This window comes from Penaeus chinensis, chromosome 5 (assembly GCF_019202785.1).
Source record: "Penaeus chinensis breed Huanghai No. 1 chromosome 5, ASM1920278v2, whole genome shotgun sequence".
Taxonomy (NCBI): Eukaryota; Metazoa; Arthropoda; class Malacostraca; order Decapoda; family Penaeidae; genus Penaeus; species Penaeus chinensis.
The window spans coordinates 26,393,599-26,411,098 of record NC_061823.1 but is presented as its reverse complement, the minus strand read 5'-3'; the positions used below and the strand labels follow the sequence as shown (position 1 = coordinate 26,411,098).

Here is a 17,500-nt window from a genome sequence, read left to right as displayed (position 1 = left end):
ATATAAATATATATATTTAAGTATGTATGTATATACGTATTCATATTAATATATATGTTTTTTGTTTGTTTTGTTTTTGTTTTTTGATTAACTGAATAATTCATTCATTTATTTGTTTGAGAGTGATTCTGTGTATGTGTATGTATAGTTGAACAGTTAAATTGTTATATATATAGAGAGAGATATTTATATGAATATATATCATATATATATGTGTGTGTGTGTGTGTTTATATATAACATATATGTGTGTATTTATGTATGTATGTATGTGTGTGTGTGTGTGTGTGTGTGTGTGTGTGTGTGTGTGTATGTGTGTGTATATAAATGCATATGTATGTGTGTGTGTATGTATGGATGTATGTATATATTCATTTATTAATATAACTGTGTTCAAAGCAGAAAATAGCGAACGCAATCACCCCTTATGCGCAGTCAGTGGCAAGCACAGCCAATCTCACTCATCCTCATTCGCGAGGCTTCTTTCCTATCGCCCGCTTTGTTAAACTCTTCCATTTAAGCAATTATGTGGAAGTTCCTCTGTGAAATGCGGCGGTTGATGACCGTAGATTTTACTGGGGCGAAACCTACGCGTCCGTCTAGCGTGACTGAGTGGTGTATGAGAAAGAGACTACATTGCTTTCAAGAAATAATTTCCCAAAATTGCTCTCGAGAACTCTGTGTCATTTTGCTTCCGGAACAAAGAATTAATTTCCAGAACTGTTGAATATTTTTCTATTCGCTCTCTGATTCATCCGACTTTAGAATGATAATCACCAACTGCCCCTTTCTTCTCATTTTCCACCTCTCCTCCCCGCTGGCTTTCCTATTATCAGGTTCTCATTCATTACTTTGTGTGTGTGTGAGGGGCGGGATATGTGTAGATGTGTGTTTATATATGTGTATACGTTTGTATACGTTTTCACGTCCGTCCGTGGCGTATGTGTATGTGTCCTTGTGCGTGTGACAGGCTCGTAATCAGCACCGCCCTCTCCCCCGCCCCCTCCCCGCCCCCACTGCCAGCAGGTGACCTTCGCGCTCGGCTTCGGCAAGCGAAATCGCGAGCTTTTGCCGCCGTCGGAGAGCTCGGTTGCCTGAGGGCAGCGAGGGAAGGCGCCCGAGTGAGTGGCATCGCTGCAAGAGGCGCCGCAGACATTGGCACCAAAGCAGGGAAGCACCAGGGCTGGAGGACAGTATTTGTGCGATATTGATTTCTAGTGCGAGTTGATAGTCCCTTCCCTCCCCCCCTCCACCCCCTCTCCTCCCTCATTCACTCCACCCACACCGCCCTCCTCCACCCCCCCCCCCCCCACCTTGCCTCCCCTCCTGCTCCTCCAAGGAACTCGCACCTGCCCCTCCCGCGCCTGCCCGCCGTGCCCACTGCCCGCCCTCCCTCCCCTCCCTGCCCCCTTATTCCCCTCCCCCCTCTGCCATGGAATAATCATCTACGAAAGGAATCGCATCTCTCACACACACAACAGAATAAAGGATCATTGAGAGTACGTACAGGCCAGCAATTTCCGCGCACATGATGTGTGTGTCGAGGAACGGAGTTGTAGACACGCTTTGCTCAATGAAATGTTCGGATCTCGTGCACACAGACTATCGGATACACACGTGGATTCAAAAACGCCTGCACACACATTTGTATAGAGATAAAAATGTGTATGTTTATAAATGCATACACTTATTTACACTAATGTGTGTGTGTTTGTGTTTGTGTGTGTGTGTGTGTGTGTGTGTGTGTGTGTGTGTGTGTGTGTGTGTGTGTGTGTGTGCGTGCATGCGTGCGTGTGTGTAGATATTTGTGTTCTTTCATCTTTGGATCTTTGTTTCGATCTATTGCCACTGTGGTGTAAAAGGACGAGATATACAGTTATGTGAAGAAAAACGAAGAGCCAGTGAAATTAAGGGGAAACCATAAGAAACCCCCTTCACATTCTAGTCTACACGCAAACGATCCGGGATGGAAAACAAAACAGTATAGAAACAAAATATTTACAAATTGCCTGATGTCTGATATTCATTAGCCCAATAAACCACACGAACGGCTTCCAATTTTCTTTAAGAAAAAAATACAAACATCAACAACACGGCCATTGTTATAAACTATCATCCACATAATTGAAAAATGAATGCACAAGCCCAACGATGTGGCAAATGTGTAATCATTCAGAATTTATCAAAATCAAATAAGCAGTGATTTAAACTGACGATGACGCGCCACTTTACGGTTTTCTGGTAGACTACTACGTGCTACATCGAATAATCGCTCATTGTCACATCATAAATGCCTAATAGCTCTTTTATACGAAAGGCCAATGTTGGTTATTGCGTAAAAAAACAAGATTTTAAACAAAGCGAGAATTGAAGCGTGTAAAAATCACCCCCCCCCCCACCCCACCCACCCAGCCAGTCAGTACTCTACAAACCAGTTAAAAATATCCCTTGTTGCTATTAATAATGAAATGGGATTGAAATATTACAATAGCTGTTGACAACCTAATAAATAATATTATTACTTTCTACCCGACTGTGTCACCCTGATGGAATTATTACAGCGCAAAAAGGCGTGAAAGATTTCCCGCCCAAACCGTCGGAAAACAAACAAATCTCCATTCCAGACGTGATCGTACGAACAGTTTTGTTGTTGTTGTTGTTGTTGTTGTTGTTCTTTTAACAGAATAAGACAACCGATTAGTGATGTGATTCTTCACGAAATTTGTTGGCTCCTTGGATTACATTACAATACTTAGTGTAATGAACAGTTTGCATGTACCCTGGAATATAGTTAGAGATAGTTTTAGATAAGAATAGTACATTTCAAGGACAAATGAAAAAAAAAAATATATATATATATATATATATATATGTATGTATGTATGTATGCGTATGTATATGTATATATACATATATATGTATATATACATATATATATACATTTATATATATATAATAGGTAATAACAAATATTTTCTTTACGTCGTATCGGCCGCGCGTCGCGCCCTCGAGCGTCAAAGCTGGAGAGTTAAGCGAAGGAATAGTACCAGTCACTCGTGCGCGAAAATGATAAATAATCAAATACTCAAGCGTGCTGATAAAATGTCAAAAAACAAAGGAAAACGTACTGAAACTATGACAAAATTAAAACTCGTCCGTGAATTGCTACATGGTTACAGTTCACAAACGCAGTCACACGTAGAAAAGGATTAATGAAACATTATCAGAAAAGGAAAACGAGATTACTGACGTTTCGAGGTCATTTTGGTTCGTTTTTTTTAGGCGGGAAACCCAAAATCTATTATCCGTTCTTGTGTTCTTTTTCTTTCTTCTCTTCAGACGATCAGATCTCCCTTTTGTTTTACTTTTCTTAACTGCTTTTCTTTTTCTTTTTCTTTCTTTTTCTTTCCTTGTCTAGTTCCTCTTCGCTATTTTTTCGCAAGGGTCTGAGCGGAACTTTTAAGGGAATCGGAGATTTGTTTACAAGTAATTTTTGAATGCAAATGAAAACTTTAATAATAGACTGTTAAAGGCGTTAGATACACTTCAGATCTCATTTTTTATGGATTTCAAAATGCTTTAGAGTTGCCAGAGTTTGCAATATTAAAGTTATCAAACTTTTGAACTTTCCAGTATATAGGCGGCGATGAGAAAAAAAAGAAAAAGAAAAAAAAAGGGGGGGAGGTAGAAGAGCTTGTGCTTAAAAATTAAGAAAAGAGTACCGTGTTGTCTTGAGTATGGGTACTTACTTGGCTCTTAGGTATTATAAATTATCTTCTTTCTTGATAGAAAAAAAAAATATCGATTGGTATTTAGAGGCTTGGGAAGTTCAAAGTTCCGTCAGCTCTGAAGTTGCGGCCTGAAGTTCCCGAAGCGCCGGAGCCTCTCAGACCCACCGTCGCGAACCTCTAATCTCTCGCCGGATCCATGGGTGCTGCTGCTGCCTCGAGGGTCCCGGGGCGCCGTGAGACCCAAAGCCTCCGAAGTCACTAAGCTACTAGTCGAAGCAGACGCGACATTTCCTTCAGACCCGAGGGGACTGAAGGGGGAAAAAAAGAAAACTAAGTCCTTTCACTACTAGAATTTATCCTTGCCTTCCATTAGCGGCCTCGGGGCAAGAATGTGCCGCCTCGAAGGCCTTTCACATGGCCCAAAATCCTACGCGATCCTGCCGGGTTGTAGCTCTTCCCCGCATGTTTATCTGTGTGAAACTTTAAACAAGAGCTTTTGCGGATCAATCGTCAAGCTTTCTCTCTCTCTCTCTCTCTCTCTCTTATTCTCTTTTACTTTTCTTTCTTTTTATTTTATAATTTATTCTCATGTCTTTCAAAACATTATTTGTTTATCCTGTTTTCTTCCGCCTGAGATTTCTGTTTGAATTTACTGGTTATAATGTCACCGTTCTTACCACTATCATCTGGCATCATATTATCATTATTGTCTATATAACCCTCTTTACCCATGTTGTTGATGATGATGTTGTTGGAGTTGATATTACTGTTGTCTTCAGTGTTCTTTAAAACTTTTCTCTAATTTGTTGTTATTGGTCTAAGTGTCAGGATCCTGTTATTGTCGATTATCGTGTTCCGTGGGTGTTACTACTATCATTGTTTTTATTGTTGATGTTATCGTTGTGGTTCTTGTTTTGTTCTTATTATTTTATTGCTATTTATCTCATTCTCCCTCTCTCTCCCTCTCTCTCTCTCTCTCTCTCTCTCTCTCTCTCTCTCTCTCTCTCTCTCTCTCTCTCTCTCTCTCTCTCTCTCTCTCTCTCTCTTTCTCTCTCTCTCTCTCTCTCGCTCTCTCTCTCTATCTCTCTCTCTATCTCTCTCTCTCTCTCTCTCTCTCTCTCTCTCTCTCTCTCTCTCTCTCTCTCTCTCTCTCTCTCTCTCTCTCTCTCTCTGTTTCTCTCTCTTTTTCATTCTTGTATTGTATTTCCATTCATTCCGCCTGTTTGCGTTCATTGATCAGTTCTCTCAGTCTGCCCTTGTTCTTTGATATTTTTCAATAATAACCGAAATTTATTCCCGTGTCTTCTTCTTATCTTAGATTTATTGTTGTTGTTATTAGTATCATCAACATTATCGTGCCATTAATAGTATTGCTCTTAATCATTCGTCATAAAAAATGATGTATTTGTATATTATTATGTTTTACTGTCCACGTTAAACCAGATTTCTGTTCTCTTCGCTGTTCATACTCTTTCTTTTTATTAATTTTCTTTGACCTTCATTTCCTTGTCATTAACTTCCTTTGCTCCTTTCCCATGCTTCCTTATTGCTACCTTTCTTTGTTTCTTATATTTGCTTCCTCCTTTCTTTTGTGTTCTTTCCTTGTGTGTTTAACTGCCTGTTTTTTTATTTGCCTCACGTTTCTCATCCCTTTCGTCCCCTTTCTCCCTATTACTTTTGTTATTCCTCCTTTCTTCCTTTCTTTGTCGTTTCGGTCACTCCCATGTCCGTATCCCCTTCTTTTCCCTCCTCTCTACCTTGCCCCTCTTTCTGTCTTGTTCTTGCTTCTGTTGCCGTTCGGTCGGCTCCTCCTCTTCCACTTCATTCATCTCCTCCCTTTTCTCCCCCTTTTCAATCCTCCCCCTCCCCTTTCCCCCTTCTCTCTCTTTCCTTCACCCCCTTCCCCTTTCCTCTTTCTCTCCCCAGTCTCCTTCCACCCCTACCCCCCTTCCTATCTCTCCCCTCCTTTCCTTTACCCCCCCCCCCTTCCCGGCCTCCAATCCTTGCTTAGACTCCCATGCTGTGCGCGTGTATTGATCCCTTATACCAAGTGTGTTACCGAAGCATGTAGGGGGAGTGGGGGGGGGGGAGAGGGAGAAGTGGTGAGGGGGGGAGAAAGAGGGGGCAAGGGAGCAATAGGAAAATGGGGGAAAGGAAAGATAGAGAGAGGGAAGAAAGCGAGAGTTTAAAAAGGAACGAGTGGTTCAATTTAAAATTAAGGGAAATTTACAAATGTATAAAGATGAAATAAAAGCAAAAAAAAAAAAAAAAAAGAAAAAAAAAATCAACAAAAAGGTTTACCAAAGATGATTAATTTTGGAATAACATCACAGAGGTTCTAAAATCCATTACATTTTATTTTCATTTTTTCACGCTGTTTGTTTGCTTTTTATAACAAAATAAAACTGATACGTTAAGAAACTTTATAAATCACTAAATGGTAAGCTTTACGTTTTCGAAGTGTTTGTATAATAATACGTGGAAAAAACTGACAAATGTACAGATCGAGTCTCTTTATTGTCACACACACAAGCCTGTACACACTTAAATACTTGAGAGAGAGAGAGAGAGAGAGAGAGAGAGAGGGGGGGGGGGGGGGGGAGAGAGAGAGAGAGAGAGAGAGAGAGAGAGAGAGAGAGAGAGAGAGAGAGAGAGAGAGAGAGAGAGAGAGAGAGAGAGAGAGAGAGAGAAGAGAGAGAGAGAGAGAGAGAGAGAAAGAGAGAGACAGAAAGGAATATATAATATTTTTATAAGAGTTCGTACATGACATTAATCCTAAGATACAGAAAATATTGGAACAATACCGCAGTATAAGCATGAACGTGAAGACTCTAAATACATGTCATTCAGACAAAGGGAGGGAAATGACAATTTATGGCCTGATTCATTTACCTGAAAATGCGGGATTGGATAGTTATACCTTATCAAAAGAGAAGCTATTATAAAAAACGGAAGGTAAAAGAAAATGGAGCAACAGTAAACAACATGAATTTCGATTCCTTAAGCCATAACGCAGTGGCTTCGCGTCTTGTTGAGATCCTTTCATGTCAGCCTGAAATTATGCATGAGCGTCGGAGCATTTGCTTTCAGTGGCGAGATCAGGTTGCGATATATTGCAATTTCCATTTGCATCAGGAAGTGATATGGCGAAAATAACAGTTTTAACCGCGCCGATAACTCATCCCAACCTTGGAACGGAACGAACTTCGAACGATCATTGTTTCGGTTCGAATTCTCCTCGCATTTGTGTTATTCGGACAACATGTACCCAACTGATGCCATTTGGAGGAAGTTAACGCCACCCGTGACACAGCTTCTCTACTCCGACGCATCACGCACGTCCTTCTTCCTCGCGTGAGAATGGGCTGTGATAACCGCATCGTCTCTTGCTTTGTTGCTGTCACACTTTCCAATTTATGTTTTGCTCGTCTGGTCGCAGGTAATGGATATTCCGGGATACCTGCATCTCGTTGCTCTTTTATATGATAATTCACTTCATTTCGCATGAGCTCGTACGCGCGTGTGAGATGTGAGTGTGTGTGTGTGTGTGTGTGTGTGTGTGTGTGTGTGTGTGTGTGTGTGTGTGTGCGTGCGTGCGAGAAGTGTGTGTGTGTGTGTGTGTGTGTGTGTGTGTGTGTGTGTGTGTGTGTGTGTGTGTGTGTGTGTGTGCGAGAAGTGTGTGTGTGTGTGTGTGTGTGTGTGTGTGTGTGTGTGTGTGTGTGTGTGTGTGTGTGTGTGTGTGTGTGTGTGTGTCCGCCGTAGGGACGCAACGTGTTACTTGATTGCAGAGACAATAGTGCAGCAAGGAATATTTATCCGATTGATCTATTGATCCCGCCGATCAATACCTGCGACCGTCGCGGGACAAACATATAGCAATCCGGGTTCTGATATCGGCGGAGGGCGACTGCGTCCTCCTCGTAAACAAATGCCGTCTTGTGTCCCGGGCATAAAAGGGACGCCGGCAAATGAAGCAGAACGGCCAGATTACGGAGGGACGGCCGCATCAGACGGCTATATTATAACTGCCGGACGGCGACGTCTCACGTAGATGACAAGGAGTCGCTGGGATATGAAGAAACTTCAATTAGTAAATGAATACTTCGTCTTGCGTTCTCTGTCTGACGGTTTCGGTGGAAACGAACATTTTCAAAAGTGATAGACTATTACGTACATTAAGCTGAACTCTATGAGCTATTCTATTATGACGATTAAAATGTTTCCCCGACAATCTCGGACAGGTGCAGCGAGAGCACAGGTGACCCCGTGCTATCTGTGTAGAGAGAGAAAAGAAAGCGTAGGATTCACAGTTCAAGATTCTTTAGGTTCATTCTCGGTTTATTGAACTAAGTCCGTTTTGTTCCATGATTTGTCTCCCTTACCTGCTCCCCCATTGAGGCAAATATATCCTCACAGTTTGCGTTGTGCGACCATAATTTGCATGCGACTGATTGGTACACATTGTCAAGTTCTCAGCATTTCTTGTAATCATCCTTGAGGGTCACTTCCAGTACCCATACAAAGATAATGCTATAATACTGATAAAAGGCAAGAAACATAAAAGGCCACACCATGCAGACATTACGCAATGACAAACATACATTGTTTTGGATTTTAGCGCCGACGAACGCCTATTCAAGACGCCTTTCCTTTCGTGGCTTATTCTTTATGAAACTGCCTTTTCATTTACAACCTTTGTATGTTTTCACTATTACATATACAGTCCTTTGCCATGTTAGCTCTCCTTCCCTCACCTGTGCTGTTCCGGATTTATCCGTCGATCTATAACATTTTCCGAGACGAGACTTGAATTCTTAAGCGAAAAATGTCGGCGGAGCTCGAGTGAGGCAGAAGAAAACATGAAGACGTGAGCCTCATGCAGAAGGCGAGGGGAGCGGCGTCTGGACTTTGCCCTTCCACACTCCAAAATCATTTCGATGGCGGCTGCTGAACCGAGGATCATCTGGAATAGGGAAGCTAGGCCTCGTTAGCAACACTAATCTGACAAGAAGGGGATAGAATGGAGAGAAAGAGAGGCCGTTAATTGGACTAGCTTAGGAAACTGAACCCAAAGAGTAAGAATCTTCCCTCCCTCGCCCCGCCCCCCGCGAGCTTATCCACGTCAAAGTCTCGTCCGGCGGAACCCTAAGACAGTAAGGCTGTAAACATGATTACGTTCCCGAGAAAGGAAAACCGAAAAGTCACTTGGAAAAAAAATGTTTTGAAGGGGGAGGAGAAGTGTATGACCTTGGAAGGCTTCTTCGAGAAGGGGCCCTTGGCGATACGCTTCCGTCCTCCTCGAGATAGGGGGCGCATGGGCGGGGGGAGGGGGGGGGGGGTCTCCACTGAGGATTGTACGCCGATTTGGTTTTCATTTCCTTGCAACTAATTAAGTGATGCTGATTTATTATTCGCTTATTTTTACTCCAAAATAATAAAATAAGATGAAAACTAATAATGTATTTTCTCTCCAATTCTAGTCTTTCATTGGAAATGGGTAAGTAATGGAAACAATATATATTGCATGTGTGTGCTGCAATATGCAAAACAGCTTCTGATTTTTTATTCAGGCAACTCAATTGTTCTAATTAGTGATAAACAAATTTATTATGCGGGAAAATTAATATAGATTTTATTTCACTTGATGTCGAGACCGTTTCTGATCAACAGAAAAGTAGATTTTGAAACGACAGTGATGATAATGACAACATGCGATATTGATCATAATATTAATGATTATTATGATAAGAAGCAGTAATAACAACGATGATGACAACGACGAAATAATAACAATACCAATAATAATAACAGCGAGGATAATGTTAACTACGACACCAGTAACAATGTCGACGACGGTAAAATCAATAACCTCCGAAAACAGAGTTAAGTGCCAGAGGAATGAGGTGTTCGGTTCAGATAAAAGGAAGGATTCCTTTCGAACTCACGTCGTCACTTCATTACTTAAGTACATAGATATGATTGCATTACCGGGGATCAGAGAGAGAGAGCAAAAAAAAGAAATGAGTCCGTTGAATGCAATCAAAGAAATTATTGCAATGTTTATCATCCGGAGGAAAGGATTAAGTCATTGAGTAAACGAGCATTTCGCAGTGAGCTAATCAGGTGGGTGGCGAATTTTAACCTCAAGAGTTTAATGTCATTTCGCGTTTTTTGATTGCAGTGCTATTCGGCCGTGTTACTTTTATACGCCGAAGCTGGGTATAGAATTGCGAATTAAGTTAGTCTGGGCTGTCATGTGACTTGCGAGTAACCTGTTTGGTAATAGTTAGGGTATTTTTCTGCTCAGAAAGTCGAATTAAGACTCGCTTCAAACTCTCTGTCGGTAATAATGATAGCGATAAGCATAGCAGTGATAATGATAATGATAATAATGATAATGATAATAATGATAATGATAATAATGATAATGGATAGTATTGATAATGATGTTACATATCAATGATGATGATAGTAATGATATGATAATAACGATGAAATAATGATTATATTGATAATGAAGATAGCAATCATGATAATGCGATTATGTCAACAATCTCAATTAATATCACAGCGTACAGACCGAGAGAGTGGAACACGTTTCTGATCTCTCTCGACATTTCTCTTCGCTAAACTTTCCTGAAAAAAAAAAAATAATAATAAGCATCAGAGTGTTAGTTGATTCTTGGCCCCCTCCCCCTCCTCCCCCTCCTCCCCCTCCTCCCTCTCCTCCCTCTCATGTCTTACGAAGTAGATATATAATGCGAAAAAGCCTTTTATTCCTTGAAAAGTGGAATGGGGTGTTTGTAGGCAAAACGCGGCGTCCTTGCGTGGGCTAATCCGCGGAAAGACCAAAGAAGACAAAGGAAGTAGGTGCCGCGACACTCATACACATGGAAGTGTCATAGCAAATTGATAGCAAAAGTGGCGAAAAGAGAGAAGATTCGGATATCTATATTTGGGTCTAATTAATCACCTTTCAATATAAATCATTATAATTCCGCTTTCCTTCCTAACTATCAGTCTAATTTCTATCTATGTCTGCCGATCTATGACGCTGTCGGACTATGTGTCTCTCTATCTCTCCTTCATTCTATATATGTATATATATGAAGTGTGTGTGTGCGTGTGTGTGTGTGTGTGTGTGTGTGTGTGTGTGTGTGTGTGTGTGTGTGTGTGTGTTGTATATAAACACAAATCTATATTCAAAATGTTTAAGCAGTTTAGATTTCTAAAGATAAACGGGTAATGTATAAGCATGCCTTTAATCTTGGAGGCAGACGAATGTCTTTCTTGACACATCTTCACCCTTAAAGCACAAGGCATGTTCTATTTTGTTGAAAGTGTCATGAATCCCGCTTAAGGATTGCTATACTTTAATACAGTATCATAATCAGTGTTATGTCTTTGTAGATCTTTCCTATTCAACATTTGCTTTTTTAGGAGAAAAAGATAATAGCAGTGATGCAATAATGATAATTTTAATATAAAGAAAACAGTACAGGGTAGATTTGGTCGGTGTTTCAGCTGAGGAAGGGGAGACAGGGGAGAGAGAAGGAGAAAGATTGAAACCGGAAATCCAAGGGTAGGTACAAGGAAATTAAGAAAGAAGTTTGAGGGAAACGGAGAAATGGAAGATGCAGTACGAACAGGGGAAGAAGGAGAGGAAAGAGGAATTAAAAGAAAGGCTGAAGACGAGAAGGCTAAAGATCCGATATGATATGACTTTGTGATATCTTATTGTCATCTAACATATCATTGGGCGTAAGATAGTGTTTGTAACGGATTGGGAGATCGTAGTGATATATGTGGGCATGTTATGGATATTGGAGTTATATTACAGGAAAGAAACGAGACTATGCTTATTGCGAGGTGATAGGGAGGGCGACATTGATATGTATTGAGAGGAAAAAGTCGTGAGTGTACTGATAGATGCTCGGGAGGGAAGAAGATGCACGAAAACGACGGATGAATTACGAGATGACAAAAGCAATGAATGGGGAATGGGAAGTTGGAAGGGATGTTTACGTTGCGATGTATAAGGTGTCCTATTAAGGTATGAGGCAGAGCAGAGCGAGCAGGGAGGGAGCTCAGGGGGTACTGTGGAAAACGAACGCTGGAGGATGGAATAGAGGGAGTATGGTGGAGTATGGAGGAGTATGGAGGGTGTACTGGGGTAGGGTCCGTTTTCTGTGAGGTGCTGGTGCTGCTACTACCCCCGAGCTGCGGCCCACAGGGAGGGGAGGGAAGGGGCCGCGTGCACACACCCTCCTCGGCACCACACGCCCGCGCCGCCCACGCCACAGTAAGTACACTTAAACACTGTCTAGGATTCGTGTCGAGTGTCTAGGTGTGTGCTGGACCAGTCTAGAACAGCGGGGAGGTGAAGGAACAACGGAGAGAGCAAGCGACTATGGGTGTATGGGAGTAACTAACACCTCCACCTCCACCGCCGCCGTCAACCACCATAGCCTGAGCCTACCCAGCATCGAGCGAGGGAAGGGGGAGTGCCAGTGAGAGAAAGAGCAACTCAGCCGCCGTCGAAGCAAGCGTCCCAGCCCGAGGCACCAGTGCCACACGAAGCAACTATTGATTACCTTTGCTATTGATCTTTTCCCGAGGTAAATTGTGAGAGAGGTTGGTGGGGCGGCTGTAGACTGTGGGCTGGCTCTCCGAGGCTGGCGCTGGCACTGCCTCCACCTCCTCCTCCTACCGCCACGCACTCTCACTCAGTGCCAGCTAGATATTGATCCATTGATTTTCCTGCTCTGGCACCGTCTATTTTATTTTCACATCATGCAGTTCTCAGTCCGCGCCGACCCACCGCCAAGATCACCACGAACACGGCGCGTACATACTTAAACTTGGCGTGACTTTACCGTAGACTTTTGTCACAAATTGATCGTGGTCCGGCGGGTTAACGGCATGTGTCGAGAGCGATCACCAGTCGTGAAGTGCCGCGCGCCGACCAAGCTGCTAGTAGAATAGTCAATATGTTACGAAACCTAATTTTAATAACGGCTCAGTATTATTGTTAAACTCTGTAAATAAAATCAAACCAGGGATAAAGTGTGTATACAAGTTGTACAAAGCTGCAAAAAAGTACCTTTCATCGTAATTTTAATGCGCTAAATATGTGATATTAGTGAGCGAACTTCCGAGAAGTGAAATGTGAGTGTGTATGTTAAGAAATGTGTCGAAAATATTTGTGTAAGTGTGGTGCAATATATGAGTGCGTATTCAGAAGCTATTGAGTGCGTGATTATTAAATTCCATGAGTGCGTACTAGTGTGACATCAAGATGCAACCGTCCCTCCTTCCTTAAATTGGCTCTCACCTATGTTTCCGTTTTTGATTCCCCACATGTAAGTATGGAGGACATAAAAGCCTCTGCATGTTTTTCCTACGCCTCTCACTACGCCTTTTTCCACGCCTCTCATTGAACGTGGCTCGCCATATGCTTTTGTTGATTGAACTTACAATACTTTTATTCTTCCATCTACTAGTATTAGGCGTGCTAAATTTAGCCGGAGAAAAAAAAAATAATGGTAATAAAGACAACATGCTATTTAGTGATGCGTTTTGTTGTGTTGCGATAAAAATAATAATAATAATAAGTTAGTGTGTCTGGGTGTACTTTGATTTGCCGATGAACTTGCTTGCTCACTCCGGAATTTATGTGTATTGTATATGACGAGTGTGAATGGTCCGGCAACGAAAGCTTTCTCACGCCGCAACGAAAAGTTGTTTGCTGTTATAAGCATTGGCGTTCAGAGGAAATTGATTGGGATAATCACCGGCCATGAGATTGGACATTAGCTGCGAAGGTTTAATCGGTCGAGAATCAGCGCTGTGACATGAGTGTGGTCCTTCCGTCGACACAAAGATCAGGTCATGAGTACGGCGGGACGGACGCTGACTGATCAAGCGATACAGTAAGCAAATAATAAAGCGGCCGTTGTTTGTCCTTTTCCCCGTGCCGTGATCAGACCTTATTATCCTGAAGAACTCGCCTGCGTGCTTGGCGGTAATTAGCGGAGCTCGCAAATTTCTCGGGGAGGAACACATGATGTGGGAAACTGGAAATAAAGTAGCCTCTCATTTGCTCTCAAGAAAATAGAGTTCCAGCGAACATTTTCCTAAGGAGAAAGCTTATTTTTGTCGTCCTTATTTGCTTATTCCACAACAGACATCGATTGCCACCGAACACAATAAAAAGTTGATCCTTACTAATTAATTACCTGTGCTACATTTAGATCCTTACTAAAATTAAAAAAAAAAAAAAAAAAAACATACAAAGTCCAGACAACGATGATACATATTTTATGATTACTATTAATAATCATATTCACGGAAGATAAGCTTTGCTCCGTAAACACACGATGAATTAGAGATTCAAGGTTAATTCTTCACGATGTTTGATACGAGCATGTTGCTAAGCTTATGATTCCTTTTTGCTGAAGGCGTTCGAGCGGTGAGCGAGACACGAATAAAGACAAGACTGCGGTAACGTCACCTTTTTTAATTAATCAGAAGTACCGCGCCGGCCTTTTCTCTTTTCCATCGCTCTCTTCGTCATCAAATCATGACAAAGTCGTATACAATTTACAATTCAGTACCTCTGAAAAGACAAAAAAAAAAAAAAAAAACAGAATGAAAGGAGGAATGATGACGAAAACACACCTGTAACTCTGTCTGCCCCACGCAAGTTTGCTCATTGTTCTCACCTTTGATATTTGTGAATGGTCGGCCTCTCCTCCTCCCCCCGCCCCCCTCCCGCATTACCCTCCTCCCGAGCTCCTCTGTACCCCCTCCCCCTCCCCACTTCCGCTCCCCAATGCGCCGACGTCTACTCCTTCTCCTGTTCTCCTTCCCGTTTTTCTTCTTCTTCTTCAATCTTCTTTTTTCTTTCTCTCTCTTTTTCCCGAATCTCCTTCCGTTATTGACTCGCCTCCCTCAAAACTTTCTCAGACTATCAATAGCAAGTAAAAGTATGCCTAATCTGTTCCCCATCGAGTCATTCTCTTAGCCTCTCCCTTGCCTCCACCTGGGCCTCGAGATCCCCAGTCCCTTTTTCCCCTCATGTGAACCTTCCCATACAACGCCTTCATTACCTTTCCTTCTCGGTCTAACAGTTTTCTTAGAATCGGCATCTTTTCGATCTACATCTGAAAGCATTTTTTCTATACGTTTTCTTCGCCACGGAACGATTAATTCTCTCCTATGTTTTCCCCATTCCTCCTTGTTGTCCTTCTCATTCGCCCGTTTATCAAATCAATCAGCCCCCCCCATTCATTTGTTTAGCCACTCACTCATTCATAGATTCGGGTAATCTATCCATCATCCATAAATCCATCCAACCTTTTAATTACCCTTTTGTCAGGCCGAAATCCATCTATCAGTCCACATACCCGTTCACATGCTAATCCAGTTCTCTCTCTATGAAATCAGCCATTCATATCTTTGTAAATTCATCTCTCAATTCCATCCTTCTTATTACCTTTCTGTCCTTTAGTTCCACTATAATTATCACTGTCACATCCTATCCACCAAGCTGTCGGTCCACCTTTCCTCCAACCATCTGTTCGTCCTTCCATTCTCCAAACTATATGTCTATCCGTGATATATAAGAAACAAAAAGTCTATCCTTCATCCAGCCACTGAACTAAACGGAGAACTAGCAATGCATTTGTCTCCTTGCCCCCCCCCCCCCCACCCACCCTCTCAGCCTGCCCAGCGCCCACTCTCCCTTGTTTACCGCGAGAGCTTAAACGTTTGCTATAATGTTTGCCTTCGTTTGCGATGTGAATGATTCCGGCCTCGCACGCACGCACGTGCTGAGTCCGTGCGACAAGTTTTCTATTGGCTCTTTGATATACATCTGTTTATTCTTTTTCCTTTCTCTCTCTCTCTCTCTCTCTCTCTCTCTCTCTCTCTCTCTCTCTCTCTCTCTCTCTCTCTCTCTCTCTCTCTCTCTCTCTCTCTCTCTCTCTCTCTCTCTCTCTCTCTCTCTCTCTCCTTCTCTTCCCTCAGCCCTCCTGCTATCTATCTCTGTCTATCTTGCTCCCTCGCTCGCTCTCTTCCTCCCATAAAGTTATAATTTTATGACGCTGTGATTTCTTTCATGACCTTTCGTATTCTTCTTTTATATGCTTACGCTGAAATAGTGGGTTGCATTCAGTGCCATGTCCAAGAGGGTATCGCTGTTCCCTATAATAGTGACTTTTTCCCGTATTCATAGGGAAGCCTAAGGTATTACGTGACCAGTGTGGATTGGCGCGTTGAGTGTCCCCTTTGAATTCAGTGTACATAAGCATGACTCGATCAGACCATTTGCTACTTTAACATACGTATAACATGCGAAATGTGAGTTGTAACCCGGGCTACTCTGATCCCCAGACGATAAGTAACCATTGATGCTTTCTTTCTACAGGGTGTCGTCGGGCGTCAGGATGGCCATGTCCCCTCAACAGTTCTGTCTCAGGTGGAACAACCACCAATCTAACATCATATCGGTGTTCGAACAACTCCTTCAGAGCGAGTCCTTCGTGGATGTCACGCTAGCCGTCGAGGGCATGACTTTGAAGGCCCATAAGGTGGTGCTCTCCGCCTGCAGCCCGTATTTCCAGGTGAGTGAGGGTTTGGCTGCTTGTGAACTAGGTTGGTGTTGTTTAAAGGGGTGTGTGAATAGAGCGATAGATATAGATATATAGAAAGATAGATAGATAGATAGATAGATAGATAGATAGAGAGGGGGTGGAATAAAGTAGGATATAAGCAAACAAAAATACAGTAAAACAAAAACGCGAAGCACTGCACTGCATGCAAAACAAAACTATCTACAAAGCCACAAACTAAACTGATAATAATGATAATGATAATAACAATAATGATGATGATAACGGCTGTGATAATAATAGTGATAATAATAATAATAATGTTAATAATGACAATGATAATAATAATGATGATAAGAATGATAATAATAATAATAATGATAATTGCAATAATGATGATAGTAATAAAAATAATAATGGTAATAATAATAATAATAATAATAACAATATTAATTATAATAATAATGATAATAATAATAATAATAATAATAATAATAATAATAATAATAATAATTATTATTCTTATCATTATAATCTTGATAATGATAATGTTAGCAATAATGATGATGATATTAGTAACATTGATAATAATGATGATAATAATAATAATGATAATATCAATAATAATAGCAATAGTAATAATAATAACAATGAGGAGGATAAAGATGATCATAATCTAACATTAATGATGACAACGATATTAAAAGCATTGATTATGATTATGGTGACAATAATAATAGTGATAGTGATGGTGATAATGATAGTGATAATAATAATCATAATAACAATGATGATAATGATATTAATGATAATAATGATAATGATAATACAAGAGTAATTATAATGATAATAATTAAAAGAAAAATAAAAAAAACTATAATAATGTCAATAACAATAATAATGATACTACTACTAACATTAGTAATTAAAACAACAATAACAACAAAAATAATGATGATAACAATGAACAAGAAGAAGAAGAAGAAGGATACTGAAAATAGTAATGATAATGACAAAAGTCAGTTTCAATAGTTAAATTAGCAATAATCATTGTGCTTATGATATATTTCAAAGTTTTTCTTCTTTTTATCAGTAGTCATTGATATGTTATGATCATTGTTATTATTGTTATTATTATTATTATTATTATTATTAT

At 41.1% G+C, this 17,500-nt stretch overlaps 1 protein-coding gene across 2 annotated transcripts in view; it reads left to right on the top strand.

The window, feature by feature from the left end:
- The window catches only part of LOC125025798 (protein tramtrack, beta isoform-like), a 71,743-nt gene that overhangs the window by 24,792 nt on the left and 29,451 nt on the right, over window positions 1-17,500 (top strand). Inside the window, exons 1-2 of one of the 2 annotated variants that reach the window (XM_047614031.1) lie at window positions 12,382-13,092; window positions 16,161-16,356. In XM_047614031.1, the coding sequence (XP_047469987.1) occupies window positions 13,067-13,092; window positions 16,161-16,356 (222 nt within the window). In that variant the 5' untranslated portion in view covers window positions 12,382-13,066. Of the gene's footprint in view, window positions 1-12,381; window positions 13,093-16,160; window positions 16,357-17,500 lie in introns of those variants that run through there. The other variant, XM_047614032.1, reaches the window with a different exon arrangement.